Source organism: Anguilla rostrata, chromosome 8, assembly GCF_018555375.3.
Source record: "Anguilla rostrata isolate EN2019 chromosome 8, ASM1855537v3, whole genome shotgun sequence".
Taxonomy (NCBI): Eukaryota; Metazoa; Chordata; class Actinopteri; order Anguilliformes; family Anguillidae; genus Anguilla; species Anguilla rostrata.
This window is the reverse complement of record NC_057940.1, coordinates 21,394,717-21,412,709: the sequence shown is the minus strand read 5'-3', so window position 1 is coordinate 21,412,709 and position 17,993 is coordinate 21,394,717. Positions and strand designations below refer to the sequence as shown.

General features: G+C 40.8%; 1 protein-coding gene across 4 annotated transcripts in view; it reads left to right on the top strand.

Annotated features, from left to right (window-relative positions):
- The window catches only part of agap3 (ArfGAP with GTPase domain, ankyrin repeat and PH domain 3), a 244,476-nt gene extending 239,692 nt beyond the window's left edge, over positions 1-4,784 (top strand). For all 4 annotated transcript variants that reach the window (XM_064347035.1, XM_064347033.1, XM_064347032.1 and 1 more), the window contains exon 18: positions 363-4,784. In XM_064347035.1, the coding sequence (XP_064203105.1) occupies positions 363-578 (216 nt within the window). In that variant the 3' untranslated portion in view covers positions 579-4,784. The remainder of the gene's footprint in view (positions 1-362) is intronic.
- Positions 4,785-17,993: the final 13,209 nt, after the last annotated feature.

Below are 17,993 nucleotides of genomic sequence, written 5' to 3'. Positions count from 1 at the left end.
ACCTTAACAAATTTAAGGGAAATATGGTCTCCTACATTCTTCTTCTGTTTTCCTAAGCTCTGATGGAAACCTTATCTTTAGCCTGGAATTGTCCAATAGCAGGACTCCTTGAAATAAAGGGTGGAGCTGTGATGACTGGAGAGTAAAGATGCTATTACATATCATGCTGGGTCAACAGTGCACAGTGCCTCCCGCCATTGTTCTTACTTTGTCTTTGTCTCTCTCCCTTTTTCTCCTTCCGTTCTGACCTCTCATTCCCTCTCTACCTTTTTTTTTCTCGCTCATCTTACCTGCTGTCTCCTTCTCATTCCCCTTTCTTTTTCTCTCCCACTCTTCTTGCTATCTCTTCTTCCTCCCCTCAGTACGGTGTGGATGTGAAAAGCCGGGATGCCCGGGGCCAGACGCCGCTGGCGTACGCGCGGAGGGCGTGCAGCCAGGAGTGCGCCGACATCCTGCTCCAGCACGGCTGCCCCAACGACGGCGCCGGCCTGGTGCCCACGCCCAACACGGCGCGCCGCAACCCCAACGCCAACAACAACGCCCAGTGCGAGCTCAACCGCAGCGCCAGCTTCATCTAACGGCGCCGCACGCGGACGCGAGGCCGCTCCCCCTCCCCCTCCACACAAACACGCGCACTGTGGCACCTGACGCCCCCTAACCCCGTCCCCTCTCCCCTCCCTCTGTGTCATGTGACTCGAGTGGCCCCGGGGGTGACGGGGGAACAAAGCGCGGAAGTCCCGCTAAGGGAACCCCGAAGAGCAAGGGCTTCGGTGGGGGGCGAGCCCTGAAGCCCCAACGCTCGTGATTTATTAGGGCCATTACAAAACCATTCCCAAAAATGTTTTCACCCTTTGGAGGAAAGCCAGGAGAGCACTCCTGTTGAGGGTAAATATCACAGGTACAGTGACAAGAGACTGGTTAACATCAACTTCACAGCTGCATCAGCGCTATTGACTGGACCATTACTGTAATTATTGCTATTAATATGGCTATTATTAAAGTTTAAACTTGTGCTTTAAGAAGGGTAGGAACTCCACGTAGCGCATTTAGCGAACGCTCACGCTAACCAATTCAGAAGGGATATGAGATGGATGGATGAGGTGAGTGTAGTATATATTCAGCCAATATTAGCCTGAGAAAAGATGAGCCATTTGTGTAGTTTCTAATTTTAGTAAACATGTCTGTGAACATTTATCTAGAGCGCAGTGGTGCAATTTGGATCGACAGCTGTCAGGAGAACCGTACGGCTCGTATGGCCCACCTCAAAACCGCTATCGATGGACCTCTCTTTCCTTACCTCTATGACATCTGACCATGCGAAGGACCGTTTTCTGGACCCAGATGGCCCAGGTACATGACTGCCACTTTTCATAGGCATGTCCTGATGGATAGAGTCTGAAAGTAGCCCACTTCTGGTGTACAGCAAAGCTTCTGCAGATCATTCTGCAAAGTTTAGGAGGGCGGGGGGCTTGGTGGTGAGGATGGCCAGGTTTGAGCATTTATTTATATTTCTTTCTCCAGGTCCCATTCTCAGTTGTCTCTATTGGGTTGTGGTGCTGTTGCGAGCCGTTGTTTGGTCTTACCGTCTCTAAGTTTCTATGACTGCCTTAGCGACTTGCCTTGACCGCTGGCTTTAGTGAGCACTAGAGCAGCACTACAGTAATGCAGTATTCCTCTGCTTTCTGCTATAGCAATGAGTTTTTTATTGCAGGGGGCCCTTGGGTCCAGACTCAATAGCATCAGACTGGGACTTCAGGGGTGTGGGGTGTCTGTGTACGTCTCATCTACAGTTCACTGTTTGATTCAGAACACATTTTGGTCGATTTGATGTTCAGTTACCCATACTGACTGCTCAAATCTTGAAACAAAACTATGAAACCCCATTTCAAAGCAAAACAGGAAAATATTAAGAATCCATTATCATCAGAGCAGAGCGTATTCCTAATTCTGTGCAGAAATGGTGAAAAATGTCCTCATTTCTAAAGTGTAGTGATTTCCTACATCCAAAAGTCTTGGTGGGCATAACCCAGAGCTGTTCACATTAGCCTTGCCTAGTTAGATGCCTTTTTTGCCTTTGCACATTGCCTACCTGTCCTTTATCACCGCTGTTGAAACCAAAGTTCAAACCTTGCCTTCACTGTCTTTTTTAACAAGCAAAAAGATTATTCACTGCAGTATTGTTGCCTCAGAGAGTTGGATTATTTTGCCATAAGATATTCTGTGATAGAATGTACCGGAATGACCTCCGTTCATCTGGACCAGTTAGGCACAGATATCAGTTTATCAGTCAATCAGGTTGTTGGTTTATCTTGACCAGTAATGACTGTTACAGTACACTTTTAGATTTAGATTACATGTGAATCCAGACTTATTCTCATTCATATTATTCATATTTCTCATTCATGTTTGTGTTAAATTTCCCCCATTTTAAGTTGTTTTAAGTTCAATGTGTAGTATTAGTTTAGTGAGAAATGTATATTTTGCTGTAATAGTTGCATAGTACTGCACAGAACTAGGAATTCTTCAATGCCCCCTCCTGCACAAAGGAGTCATCAATGCACAAAAATGTATATACGCTATGTATTTGTTGCAAGAAGACACTCCACCACTAGTCATTTTACACTGTTTTCCCTCTGCCATTCATAGTGGTCTTTGTAAGGTAATGCTGAACTGTTGTATGGACAGTGAGCTGTCTGGGGGGGGGGGGGGGGTGAGACAGGCTTCCATCTGGATGCAGACCTCAAAGAAATGCATTCGCTCCACATATGAAAGTTCTTTGAAGGCCACATCAAAGAATGCTTCATCTTAATTCATGAAGGGAAAGTCCCAGCCGCTCAACCGCCACTTGTCAACTGATCCGTGAACTTTAGAGAACGAAGCCCCTGTTACGCTGCTCCCGGGTGTCACCGCATCATAGCTTGAATCATCGTCATCTCGTCAGCGTTGTAGTGGTGTTTAGGCCTGTATTCCCGCCTCCATGGTCCTTCTGTGTTTGTAGCCTCTTCAGTGTAGTGGACGACCCCTGCTGCTTCCCGTGGCCCTGTTCGCTGTCCGCTGCTCCTCCGCGTGACGTTTCCCCGCAGACTCTGTGGCGCTCCTGCTTGCGCACGCTCACTGGACGATTCCGAACGATGGCGTTTGAGTATGCGAGAAGAAGAAAAAATGCAGTGTTTGACTAAATGTGTCAGGACATTTTTAAAAACGGTGTTGACGTGTACAGAAATATGTAAAAAGTAGCTTTTCCTCTTGCAGCTGACCTTTTAGTCCCTAACGGCGTGTGTGTGTGTGTGCTTCGGATGGGACTTCCTTTGAAATACTGTCTCCCTTTGCGTGATGAGGCCGAAGAGCCAGTTTGACTTGTGTTGTCTGTAATTTGCGCAGAATTCTTGCGCCAGGGAGAAATCAAGGGGTTACTGAAGCCTAAAACCAGTTGGGTTCAGTCTCAGCAAGGCCAACACGCATATTCTTCTTGTGTCTTGGTTGTTTTCATGGCATAATCCCAGTGTAATATCCAGCCATCTGACTATAAATAGGTTGGACACAACAGTCCTCTCTTGTCTGGGCCCCCCTCTGACCAGGGCTAACAAGCCTAGAAACTGAGCTGAATGATGCCATCATATTTCCCACTTAATATTTGCGATTTCACAACCAACAAACAAACTGTATTCCAGGGGTGCAGAACTCCAGTCTGAAAAACTGCAGCGTTTGCTGGTTTCTGCTGTGTTTCAGCACTTAAGTGTTTCATTTAAGTCATTGATTGATCAAACGGTCCATGCGCCTTGCTTCCAAGGCTAAAACTGTCTGTTGATTGAAGGGAAACCACACAAAGCTGCAGATATTGCAGTCCTCCAGGACAGGAGTTTGCAATCCCGGCTGCAGTCTGTTTTACAATTAATATGGTGATACAGTAAGGAACTGACTCTGGTTTGTTTAACCTCAGTAACTGGCCTTGGTACAACTGTGGATTTACTGCAATGAGTGCTTAAGGACACTTAAAACCAAGTCTAATTGATGGATGGTTTTATAGTCAAGGTTTAAATTAAGATATATGTGTACCTTAGGGCAACTACCATTGGTGAACCCCCAAAAACCCTTATACCCTGTATGTTTCCTGATTTCAACACCCCCTCCATTCCATCATATTGAATGGCAGTTTTTCCCAAAGAACATTTTATTGATAGACTGAGTATGCAGGTCAATGAACATAGGATTGGGAATAATGCAAAAGACTACAGGGCACCCACCCCTCTTGTTTTAGGCTAGGAATGCACTGGGACTGCTCGAGATAATTATTTTAAATGAAGAAAAATCAGTCAAGCGGAGTTTTGAAAGGGATCTGGGTCAATCCCTGAAAGACAAAAAGCCAACCAAAATGCTTTCAAGAACGACCTCACCCCTCCGAGCTGTAGCCCCAACCTCTACATGAACCACCCCCCCTTCCCCCCACCCACCCTCAATGACATTTTTGTTTTGTTATTGCATTCTTCTCTTTATTTTTTATTGTATTTAAGGTACTATGGTTAAGTCTCAATGCGTATACATTGTCTGACCGTGTGAGGTACTGTGTATAATAATGTACATTTGACATATTTATATTGCAGTATGTAAATATTGATTTTTGTTGTTTTTTCCTGTTTTTTTTTTTCTTTTCATTTGAGAACATGAAACAAAGCAAATTCAAAAGAAGAAGACAGTTACTGTTTGTGTGCTTGGATGACTGTGGACATATTAATAAACACTCCAATAAAATAATGTAGCCTTCCCAGAAGTGGGAGTAACAACCACAGGCTTGGATTTATTCATTTTTCTCCATTTCACACAAACACCGTAGCATAGGTTTCTGGCTCATGCTACCTTGTGCAATTTTCTAAATGTTGGGCATTGCATGGTGGAGAGAGAGTATATTATTACACAGAAATATACACAGAAACCTTTCTTTTTTTCATTTTTACATGACCATGATGCACACTGAAGAATATTCTGGAAGAAGTTGAAAGTGTGGAACTAAACTTGTAAAATAGACAGAACTGGATTAAGAACAGAGAAAAATAGCTCAGCCATGACCTTTCCTATATTATAGTGCACTATTGTACTGGCCTTACAGTATCTTCTCCCAGGTGAACAGTGCTACATTACAGGGCTATTGCTTGAATCTCATTGGAATTAATGTGTTGCAGGTGGGGGGGGGGAACTTACAACAACATTGTCCACGTATGTGAGTAAATGCTCACTTTGACAGGTGTCTATAATTATTTACATATATATTCCCCGTCTTTTGCTTCAGTCCCCAATATGTTGCCCAGACTGCTGCTGAAACATGAGAAGAATGCGGATGAACACGTCTACAGAAACAGTCACACTTTGGGAACAGGGTGTGGTTCATTAGCCAATCCCAGTCCTGAATCTCTATCAGTCCATAACAGATGAAAGGTGGATTGCACGGTCGTGTTCATATGTGAGTCTCATGAATCAGCGCATTGGCTGTCAGGGCGAGGGGAGTACAGGCAGGGGTCCCCCAACCCCCACCAGCTCCTCTATGCCAGAGTTCTAGTAGGATCTCCACCAGGGGAATGTCAAGCTGGTCCTCCGCAAGACCCGAACCTGGCACTTGGCTGCAGAAGGGGACCTGTTTCACGGGAGATTACTATACAGAGCAGGGCTTAGTGTCAGAGAGGAGGAAAGAGGAAGAGTGTCAATGAGGAGAGGTGAAGCAAGCCTAATCCTCCCCTCAGTCCTGGATAATCCCATTGCAGCAAATAAACACCCATCTCTCCCCTCCCTCCTCTCCAGTGTCTTTTGTCCTCTTTCTCTTTGTCCCCTCTTCCTTCCTCCACGTCTCCCCGTGGAGATGGAGAGAGTGATAGGGTTCAGCCGGCTCAACCGTCCCCGCAAACACAAATGAACTTCCTGCTGGGAGTGTCGAAACACTTTTTGTTTGACTCTTCCACCTTCCAGCCTTGCAGAGCTGGTAAGTGACAGCAAGGTGAAACACTAGTATTGTACCTCATTGGGAAAGGGGTAGTTGTTTCTTGTTGAAAAGTATGTGTAATTTGACATTTCCTCATCCATGATAAAAGTAGTTTAGAAAAGTTATTCATAACACTACAGAATATAACAATATTCTACTGGGTTTACTATAGCAAAGTTCATTTGACTGAGTTTGCGATCTTCAAGCGATGGCAAAAGCATTTTGTAAAGGTAGTGCAATAGACAGTTGTCTATAATTTGCGTAATGCATTTTATGATTTCGGTGGTATTCTAATGTGTGTCAGAGGTCATGGGTTTCAGGCACTATAACTGCTATATTAAACAAGCATACTGATTGCAATGTAATGCTGCAAAATGATTCTATGAATTATGGCTAATATTAATGCAGCACTCATTTCGATTTGAATATACTCAAACTTATGATAGGAACAAATCCTCTAGCAAAAGAAAAATTCTTAAAGAGCTTGACAGTTTGATTTACACTTCCTTTGAATGTTTTGAAATTAAGAAGCTTAAGAAGTTTGATGTGAATGGAGCATGATTATTTGTATCTGTGTGTGTGTGGCTCTATTTTCTGAAACAAAACTTCTGTCACCTTTGAGGTATCAAAAAATGTATGGACCGCAAATTAAATGTAGGTCTCTGATGGAATAATACATTTAAAATCATACATTACAACATACATTTTGATCAGAACAAAACATGGATTGCATTTTGATATATTACAAAGAATCAACAACAATCTTCTTTCTGCTTGTGCCTTTAACAGCAGGGGTGTCTGTTTCAGAGAGCTAAAAACCAAAGATCCCCCCTTCCCATTCACCATTCTTTCTGGAGGTGAAAGCCCTTGGATTGTTCCGGTTTAACAGACTCTGTGTGAGGTGTGGTGATTAATGGAATTAGCCATTTCACAGTCACAGGAAATGGGCCCCCACTGTAACAGCCCCTTTTAATGTGTTTATTTATTCACCATCATGTAGGAAAGTGCGAGTGGTGATCCGCGGTGAATTGGCCCTGTCGTTACACTGCTGTAGTGAAGCCTAAATTGATTCAATTTAATTGCCCAGGAAGATGGAGCGCTCGGAAGTAGCTTGTTTGATTATGGCTGTAAAAGTGAACGAGAGAGGAGATTGCTCTGCCCGCCCACCTCAACGCAGACAAATTGCCTGAAAGAATACAGAGGAGGGCTCATCTCTGCTGGGTGAACACAAGTACCTGTCTGGCTTTTACCTGTGCATGTCAACATATAGAAAGTGTGTGTGCGTGCACGTACACACGTATGTGTGTGTGTGCGCGCGTGCGCATGCACGTGTGGCACGTGTGAACAGTGCGTTCATCTGTTACTTATTGGAAGGAAACTTATCAACAAGTAAATAAAAGTGTTCAGTCACATGATGAACATTCAAATATAATGGTACATATGCCTGTTGACAAAACCTGTCAAAAGAATGTGAAGTAAGCACTTAAAACAGGAATGCTTGTGAGCAACATTGTACATAATTCCATCTAGCCAAAGTAAGAACAGGGAAACTTAAAATATGAACAAATCTTTCAGATGCCACTATTTTTTATTAAGTTTTAAGTTCAAGTAAAAATATTAGCTGAATGAATTAACCCCATGTTATGGTAACACACTAAGCGCTTTGAGGAAAATAATTCAGAGAGAGCTTATTTTTGTGGCATGAAAAGTGATATACCTGACAGAGAGTGGAATCCAGATGGTGAGCCTGCAAATCCAATCAAATCATTTTTTTGGCTGCTACAAGGCTAGAAAAAAAAATATTTGAAAAAACTCCCTCTAGAGCTGAATTGTGAATGTAAACCCTAAACTCGTATTCAGCCATTTAACAGAGCTGGGCAATTCGGTTTCCCCTTCCACCCTCCCTCTCAGTCCTTTTATCTCCATCTCTCTTTCCTCCCTCTTCTTTTCCATCTCTTTCCCTCTCTTTAATCAGTCTCTCTCTCTCTCCCCCTCTTCCTCTCTCTCCCCCTCGCCCGCGTGCGGTTCTGTTAATTTGCCTGAGAATGCATTAGCTGTAATGAAAGCTGAGGGCCAAGGGAATCTCCAGGGTTCCATTAATCATTCCCCCTCAGACAGCCAGCCTTGATTACAAGTGGCAAGAAATTCATTAGAGCCAGGCCTCTGACAACTTTTATCTCCGCTACTAGATCTGACTCATTAGGCACCCAAATTAAAGCTATGATGCCCCTGATGAAATTCATCGCTTGTTTATCTTGTGCGATTTGATGCATCTGCCCATACATCACTGTGCGGGGCAGACACCCTACCCCACCCCAGAAAATGGGTGCGCCTGTCTTTCCCACCGTGCTGGACAGTCCGTGGGAAGTCCTGCATTTCAAAGTATCACAAAAGAAAAACTTGAGGAATATATTTCTTAATACATGTCAAAATGTGTATAAGTCAGCAAGTGTATTGATCACTGGCACTGTGTTTTGCAATTGAACTCATATAATTATGCATAGTCACTATATATAGGGAGCTCCATAATGTTTGGGACAAAGATATATGTATTTTTCTTGATTTGGCTCTGTACTCCACAATTTTAGATTTCTAATCAAACTATTCACATGTGGTTAAAGTGCAAATTCTCAGTTTTTATTTTAAAAAAAAATTAAAAAATACGTTTTGGTCACATCTTGTAGAGGTTACAACTTGTTTTATACGTAGCTGTCCCCCTCCCCGATTTCAGGGCACCATAATGTTTTGGATTTCACAGGTGATTCTGATTAGTCAGGTGAGTTCAGTTGCTTCCTTATTGCAGGTATAAGACAGATTTCAGTATCTAGTCTTAATTCTAGGCTTTTGATTGCCTTTGGTGTCTGTTATTGGCGTTTGTAAACATGAGTATCAGAGTTGTGCCAATGAAAGTCAAGGAATCCATTATGAGGCAGAGAAAAAAAAACTCTCAAAGACAGTCACAGGCCGAACCTTAGGCTTACCAAAAGCAACTGTTTGGAGCATCATTAACTCTTTAAACCCAAAGGTGATTTTGATGTTTTTTTCACACATATCATGGACATTCTTACAATAAATAAATAAATAAACAACCAAAACTAGTTTTGTTCGCTACACTTGTCCCTATCGGGAAATGTCAAGCTTAGGCCCGGATATGATATGCCTTAGTTGGCTATTATTTCAGAAATAAATAATTAGCTTATTGAAAAATATGTTCACACGTCAGGTATATCATCTTATAAGTTGTAAGGAGTAACCATATCATAGAGGCATGTCAATAAGACATGCCATTGCTTTATAATGTAAAAAAAAAAAAAATCAGCAGAATACCTGGTGGAAATATGCTCAGAGAACTGAACTGGTTAAGAAGAAAGACCACATTGCTGGGCTCAGTAATTGCAAATGGCCTGGTAGGCCAAGGAAGTCCTCTGACCAAAATTTCTCACCATAATGAAGACAACCCCCAAACACCTGTCTGATGGATCAGAAACACACTTCAGGAGGCAAGTGTGGATGTGTCAGTGACTACTGTCCACAGAATGCAAACAGAACTACAGAGGCTACACTGCAAGGTGCAAACCTTTAGTCAGCCACAAAAACGGGATGGCCAGGTTACAGTTAGCTAAAAAGAACCGAAAAGAGTCAAGAAAAATGTCTTGTGGACCAAGATAGACTTTCATCAGAGTGATGGCAAGAGCAAAATGTGGTAGCCGAAAGGAACTACCCAAGAACCCAAAGAAGCCTCAACCTCCCCTTAAATATAAAGAGAACGTGCACTTTAACCATATATACAATTGTGGAGTGCAGAGGCAAATCAAGAAAAAAAAAAGAATGTTTTTGTCCCAAACATTATGGAGCTTTCTGTGTATATATGCATTAGCTTACTGTACAAAAGTCTTAGACGCATGTAATGACACTAAAATAATGAAATGGAAAGTTTCTAAATATTAAAAAAATACTATAAAGAGCAGTAAACAGTTAAAAACAAAATCAGATCAGCATTTGGTGTGACCATCCTTCACTTTTAAAACTGCATCAACTCTTTTTGTTACACAGTCCTGCAGTTTTATTAGAAAATATATATTTAAAATATATTTATTGGAGAACTTTCACAGATTTCTGCAGTCTCTGGTTGTCTCACTTGCTTTTGTCTCTCCAGGTAATCCTAAACAGCCTTGAAGATGTTGAGATGAGAGCTCTGTGGAGACCATACCATCTGTTTCAGGACTCCTTGTTCTTCGTTTCGCTGAAGAAAAGAACCCACCAAGTACAATGACACTTCAAACTTAGATTCACAAAAAATCTCTTTCATATAGCAAACATATAGCAGTAGTCCTGCAATTCGTTACTCTTAATTCACATCACAAAGTACATCCACACCTGTGGCATTATATGTGTTTCCTATTACATGGTAAATAACTGTCCTTAAACCAATGATTAAACTTGGTGAATACTGATAAATGAACAGAAACACTCCTCAATGCTCAATGGATACTTGCCTGTCACACATAGTAGACTGTGATAAGAGACTTCAATAAGATTTCATGAACCCCACTATGGGAGGTGCAACAGTGTGCTGCCAATCTTTGTTTGATGATTAGATCAAAATACATTGTTCTCCTAAAATAAACACTGATTAATGTTTACAGAACATGCTGCAGGAAATGAACAATACAAACAAATAAATGGTGAAAGAATCCACTGAGAAAAGAGGGGGCGGCCCCCAGATGAATACTGTGCAACCAAACCATGTGACTACAACGGAGTCCACTCTGTCCAAGTGGTTTTGCGGTGAGCTTTGCTAAGGACCTCAATAAAGCAGAAATACTAGGGGAGGGGGATAATCACCCTGATTTAAACTGTTCTTCTCAACCACTCAGGTTTGAGATCCCAGCAAAATTCAACAAAAAAAATCTCTTGTATGTATTGAATGAAATTTAAGAGTCTTTCCCAGGCACATCAAACATATTTTCCCAAAATACTGACGTGAAGTGGCATAAATGGTATATGTTCATGCCTTCCTTTAAAAAATAGTCGTTATGAAAAGAAAATGTCCTACGGTCATCAACCTCACATAGTCTGTCTGCTTCATGAGAAGTCACTCCTGCATTACAAGATGAATGTAAGGTGGTTATTTTCCGAGGTAGGAGCGAGAGGTTGCCAAATTTGAGGCTGTCACAAAGGAGACCCTGTCCTGCCCCATGTCCGAAGGGATAACCCCTGAGCTAGTGCGAAAGCAAGTTTGGCAGCCCTTGCTCGCCACCCCTCCCACCTGCGGGAGGAGCTGGTAACCGCACAACCCCCTCGAGGATCTCAACTCCCATCTGTGTGAGGTAAATATTCATGGGCTTCAACAAAACGGTATGGATGTTTCTGCAGCTTTGTCAGCATGAAGGCACTTCAAAGGCTTCTCAAAAACTTTAAAGGGGAAGAGAGTAGCAATGGTTTGCATAAGAAATATAAACACATATCAAAGTCAGTGGAAAAAGGCTGTTGGATACTGAATGAAATGACTGTGGGAAAATGGTCCAAAGTTGCAGCGTTTGTACAGTACGTCCATAATGATGAGAAGTGCGTCTTGTCCTAGATCAGGCCAGTGTTTAAAATGAAATTAAAAAGAAGCGCATGGATGCCCCTTGAGAGAGGTGAGAACATTGAGACATTTGAAGCTGTATATTGAAATCATACTGTACCGCATAACATCATTTATATGGGGTTGCCAGATTTAGAATTTATGAAAACCAGACACCACACCCACACACACACACACACACACACAGACACACATCCTAATATAATAAAATTGGACAATAATCAGGTACACCTTCTTTGAACACTGTATATCTCCTTCATTAAGTATTGCATAGTAGCATAATTAGCACTGCATAGACATCAAATGCTTATGTCAAAAAAGCAAGCGGGTACATTGTACGTGCCACTTGGCATGTTATGATAATGTCATTTGCTGCATCAGTGGTAGCATGAAACATCACATTTCCATTTACAGTTATTGACATAAGCATTTATGAGAGTCCCTGTACTGCTTATAAAGGAGTTGCATAGCACTTATGGAGGACTGTTTGTAGAAATTGTTGCCCAGTAATATAATTGCAATAATATGATACAAAGTAAGCCAGTGGCATATTATCAGCATATTTAAAGAGTCATTTAGCTCTGGGTCCAATCCAGCATTTGGCATGAAAATACCTTAGAAATTGTTTGTTTCCATATTAACTTTATAACTGTCACATTTTCACACAATATAAATTAAATATTGGACAATGTACATTCCCTTTCACCTTTAGAGTTTGATGGTCGGCGTGATGCCAGCTTAGATAGAATGCTGAGAGAGTGACAAGACACCTCTGAGAGGGAAATGGGCCCCTAGTTTGAAATGTGGGAATAAACAGTCAGCAGAAACAGCCGGAGCTAACAGCTCTGAGTGACCTGATTGGCCAGTCCTGACTCATGATGATAAACCATGAATTTAGCTCCAGCTCTGGTCATGGCTCAAGGCACAGAACACAGAAAGCTGACTGTAGCAGAAGTTCAAAAGTAATTGAGAAGAGGTAGATGAAGGAGACCAGTCCAGTAACTGTGAATTTAAGCAGGTAGTGGGAAGAGTATTATTTTGTGTTTCATGTGTGTGCCATCAGCATGCATGGCAGTGAAGTAGGAGTTTGAGAATTTTCCCTTTCTTCCCTTTCTCTATAGTGAATATTCATGGAAAATGCATCTATAGAAAAAAAAAATACTCAAATTACACAACTATTTAGTCCAAAATATGTTATGTGTTGCTCTCTCTTTTTTCTTTTCCAAGAAAAATATTTGTGGGTACATGGAGGAAAAATTGCACATGGGATGATGAAGCACAGCTAATGCACCAGAAATCAAGGAATAATTAATTTGATTGAAAGTATAATTAATTTGAGGAATTATTGATTTTTTTACGGAAACTCAAGCAATCACCACATTTCAATACTCTTCCCTCTTAAGTACCCAAGCTAGCTGGTTTGACTGTATTAGCCTTAGCTGGTCATAATGTACTAAGCAGTAGATAGCCAACTAAGAGGCCAACCAAAATGTCACCACTTCATAGCCTTGTAAGGAGGATCATTAAATTTAAAGGTAGAACAGATCCATTTAGACTATGTTTAAAAGTAGCTTGTTCAGAGGTAGTAGCTTCCTTGTCAGGTTGTTGTATAGGCAGGCAGTAATGTTGCTGTTTTTATTAATATAGATAGCATGTCCAGCTATTTGACGGTGTGATCAATGTATTGCAAACAGCCATATTAGATCTGTATAACCTCAGAGCATGGATCCTGCCAGGCAAACCTGTATCCGCAGCAGTAGCCAGTGTGAAACCAGTCATTTGTTCATCGTATTGACGTTCCCTGAGTATAGTGTATCTCATGAGCAGCACCTTAATGCAGAATCTACAGGGAGGATCTTTGCACACGCCTGCTAACTTTGCCCTCTCCATTAGCACTTCAGCACGAGCACACATTCTCCTGACTTCTGACGTCATGGGAAACCAGGAAGAAAAACGTCTCCGCGTTCGGCGCTCTGAATCTAATGAGGTACCTTCCATGTGTCCCACATCTCCGATCACACAGCAAAGTTGCAGCAGCGCATGGTAGGCCGTCCCCATTCTAGTGCAAGTTTAACTTTAAGAGGTTATGAATTGCTTATGCCCTTGTGAGGGCTCAAAAAGTGAATGATACAAGTAATTGCTGAAACATAGCGGAAAGTGAAAAGCGTCCCTTTGAAACATAGTAACATATTACTCGGTTATTTCATTAGCCAAACCAAAATATCTAGTTTCTAACCTAGACTACGCTTATAAAATGTATTCATGAACAGACACGAATTGCACTATTCGCTGAATTGTTCAATCGCACTGTATCATTGCATCTGCAATACCCGCTTAATCGAAGCATTTAAAATATATATATATGGCTAGTAAGATCAAAGGCGTTGCGGGTCATTTTCCAATAGAACCCAACACGGTCGCCGTCGTTCAAAAGGAAGTCACGCAGTTGGTCCATCAGCTGTGTTTATGTTTCAGTCTGTCTAAAGCAAAAATTGTGCTAGTGCTACCGTGTGAAAACAGATAATGTCAATGGATTTGTGACACGTTTGTTTTCTCTGAAGGTAGCTGGTTACATTGCGAAGTAATGCATTATCAGTAACTTCCATTCCCAAAGGAAACCACGCAGTCATTGTCTGTATAACTGGAATACTACTACGGCTTAAAATGTGTTCAACATCAATGTGATTTGTTATTTCATAACGACACTGTTAAAGCAACACCATCACATACACGATTTAGATGAGTGTTTTTTTTCTTCTAAAAACGGTGAAAGGCTTTAATTATAAAGATATTTTTCAATTGGCATTGAGTTAAATGTATTTTAATATGACTGTTAGCAGGTGGATTTGTTTGATAAGTTAAAAAACAAGCCACTTTGCTCTAATTTGGTAAAAGCATGTTCCAGACAGTTTCTATGAACAGTTTATAAATCTAAAAAATCTAAATGTTGTCAGTTCAAGTATAAGACAAATTCAATGTTGTTGTTTTTTTTTTTTATGAAGGTAAAAGTTGCAGGTATTTGTGGGGCTGTCCACCTCAACAAGTGTGTGTTTTAAACACCTGCACTGTATGCAACTCTGCAATGAAAAGTAGATGAGCACAAATTGTGACACCAGCTTACATAGGTATCAGCTCTTATACTGGAGCCAGTGAGGTGTACAGCAATATTTGTTGAAAATTGGTGCTTGATTGCAGTGGGAAAAGAACCATATCTCCTTAAACTGTAGGCCTCTGCTGATGTTCTCCGTTAGCTACAGGTCAGCTATCACTGAGGCCAGCTGTAATTGATCCACACGGACAGTATATTCATCAACCTCAAATGAAATAGTAGTAAAATATCAGCATAATAACTTCCCTTTATGCCTGCTCTTTCCAAGGTAGGCAGTCTGTTGTTGTTCCGATATCATTCACATTTCACAAGTCAGAAAATATAAATTTACTTTGAGTGCAGCGCACCAGAACCACATGTAATTGGAATTATTTGCTGGAATATATTACCTGCCTCCCCCCCCAAAAAGAGAATAGCAGAAGCACAAGCATCAGATATGTTTCCATACACAGGGAAACATTCAGTGAGCAAAATTAGTTATTGTATCTATTGTATAAACACAATGCAGGGTGGTAGATGTTACCAAAAAAACTTAATTACAAAGAGTATCTGGCATCAGCAGTACTTGAGACTGAGGTGACAGTCAATCAGTGGACGTACATACACAGGACCATACTGGGTCACATGAGAACAGCACATTGTGTATGAATCTATAGCAGGTTAGTGGTCATTCAGTTTAACATCATAAACCTTACAAAGACACTCCCAGAGACTTTACCTTCACCTAAAGTCTTTGGGACACCAGTCAGGGGGTAAAATACTACTTATTTTTTTAATGGGAAAAAATATATATCAAAACTCACCCCTACCTGAAATAGCTGGATTTGTTAACACTGAGACTAAAGTTCTGCCTCATTCAAACTCAGAATGGAGTTTGTTGTTATGTCTCTTGTTGTAATGTCTCTGTGATTTAAAGGAGGCTATTTCTACCACATGTTAAGATGCTCAGGGTAGAGGAGAGAAGGCAGGGCTTCCCCATCTCTCTCTCTCTCTCTCTCTCTCACACACACACATACACACAGAGGCTCCTCCTCCCAAACTGTGATTGATTGTGAAGTTCATTACGAAGTTGTGGATGTGACCACTCTAATGGGGATCCATCACTCTACCTTGAGACAGCATGGCCTCCTAAAGAGAGATAAATGGCTCCTGCTCTCATTAACACAAATCTCCCCTTTCTCCCCTTTCCTTGCCCTGATTGGCTAATGAAAACCGCCATTCATCTATATCATCAATGCAAATTGGGTTTTGTATTCAACTGACCTACATAAACAAATATATTTTTATACCTCTCTTTTAATCACTGGACATTTGTAAATGCAGTTATTAGACATTTGTACATTTGAATTGTCCAGCATTTATTTGAATTGTCCAGAGTTTCCTAAGATCTAAGAAACTCAAACTCAATCATCCTAATCGGACAAAAACTCTATTCCTTTTGATATATTGAAAGACTGTTTCTTTACAGCGTTTATACAGTAACTCGATAGGGCCACATGGCCAAAGAATTTTTGAGATTTTGTTGAACTCTTATGTAAATTAGTTTTTCAAAGCAAGGGAAGTTTTTATTGGAAGCATTCGGTTTCCTCAGAATGCGACTTCGTGCTGGAGCATACAAAAAATGTGCTAAACTTTATTACTTATTTCATGAAAGGGAAGCATTTTGAGAGCGAGCAAAAGAGAAAGAGTGAGGTTCGCAATTCTTACTGACACAAATCACAGGTTTACCTGCAGTGATGCGTCCTTTACATGCAATTGCATTTTACTCATTCCAACAAAATTGAGAATTAATTACTTTTATGGAGGATACAATGTTGTATATTGTTTGAAGCCGTGTGTTTACTTTTTGTGAAAACGTGATTGCCAAATTATAAAACTGAAAATAAAACACAAAAACGTTGAGGTAATCAGGTCTTGTTCTTGGCTCGTGATACAACTCACTGTACTAATGAAGCTAATGTTAAGCTTCCGCACCTCGAGTGAAAGGAAATGCATTTGCAGTAGGTGGTTGGCTCGGTTATTAGCCACTGTAATGTTTTGCCTGGTGTTTTATTTCGGAATTAATGTGCCATTGAAAACGTTTAGCTAAGGCAATATTTGCAGCAGCGAATTCTTTTCATTTTAATGGGGTTATTCTTACAATGCACTAGCATTTAGCAACGACTATAATGGTAACTTGAAGGTGTGTATTCGTGGAATAACCATAACTGAACCAAGGACGTGTTTCTCAATGTCTTCATGTCATCAGCACTGGTACAGGTCTAATGAAATCAGATAGTAGCTATTAAAAGCAACGGAATTATATATATAGAGAGAGAATTCAAAAAGTAAAAAATTATACGATTTCATGTTTTTGAAAATTGTGGACGTCGCCATCAAGTAAGGCAAAAGACTGTCAGTCAGAAAAAGGCATTATTATCACAGGACTCACAGGATAAGATTAAATATATCTAATCACTTCACGTCTGATAAAGAAACAAATTCACTCACACACTCACGCACACACACGCGTAAAATACACGTATGTCAATGACGAAAAGAAGAGGTCAGGGTGATCAATTAATTATGTTCCGAATATATATGAGATCGTCGGAGTCTAAATGTTTCTCAGTGTTTTAGGAGTAGAGCATGTCTAACTATTGCATAAGGAATTGTGAAGAAATACAACTCGAGACACCCAAGGTAATGTGATAATTTCAACAACAATTAACACACGATGTTGACTTAACGTTCTGACAGCATACATTTAAACATTTACACAAATCTACCGGTGATGAGGATGTGGTCATGACGTGTGAGGACTAAGAGATGATGACTAGGCGTACACGTGACAAGACAGAATAAAACAAGATTGGATGAGGAAGTTTCCCTTTGTGGTGACATCAGATGCTCAATACAGCCTCTAAGGCAGACATAGCCCATGTGGCCATATTCTTTCTCTTGTTCATGCTAAAGCACATTCGTATTTGGGTTCTACTTTAAAGCATATGGTAGAAGAAAATGTCAACATGAATATAAGTACCCTATACAGACAAATCAGTATGTTCAATATTACCTCAAGGCTAATAGTATATCAGTGGTCGCATAATTTCCACCGGTTGTCAAAGGCTGAAATTTAATACGTTTATTATTATTATTATTATTATTATTATTGCTGTCGGATTTAAACTCGCATAATTAGATATAACTCACAGCCCTATTATATACATTTGACGACATCTTTCATATCGGGGCTGCTGTAAACTCCTATCGGACGTCAAGCCTCGGGTGCCTTTTCATCATTTCAATGAATAGGCTACGCAGTCCCACTAAGAATGTAATTTTGT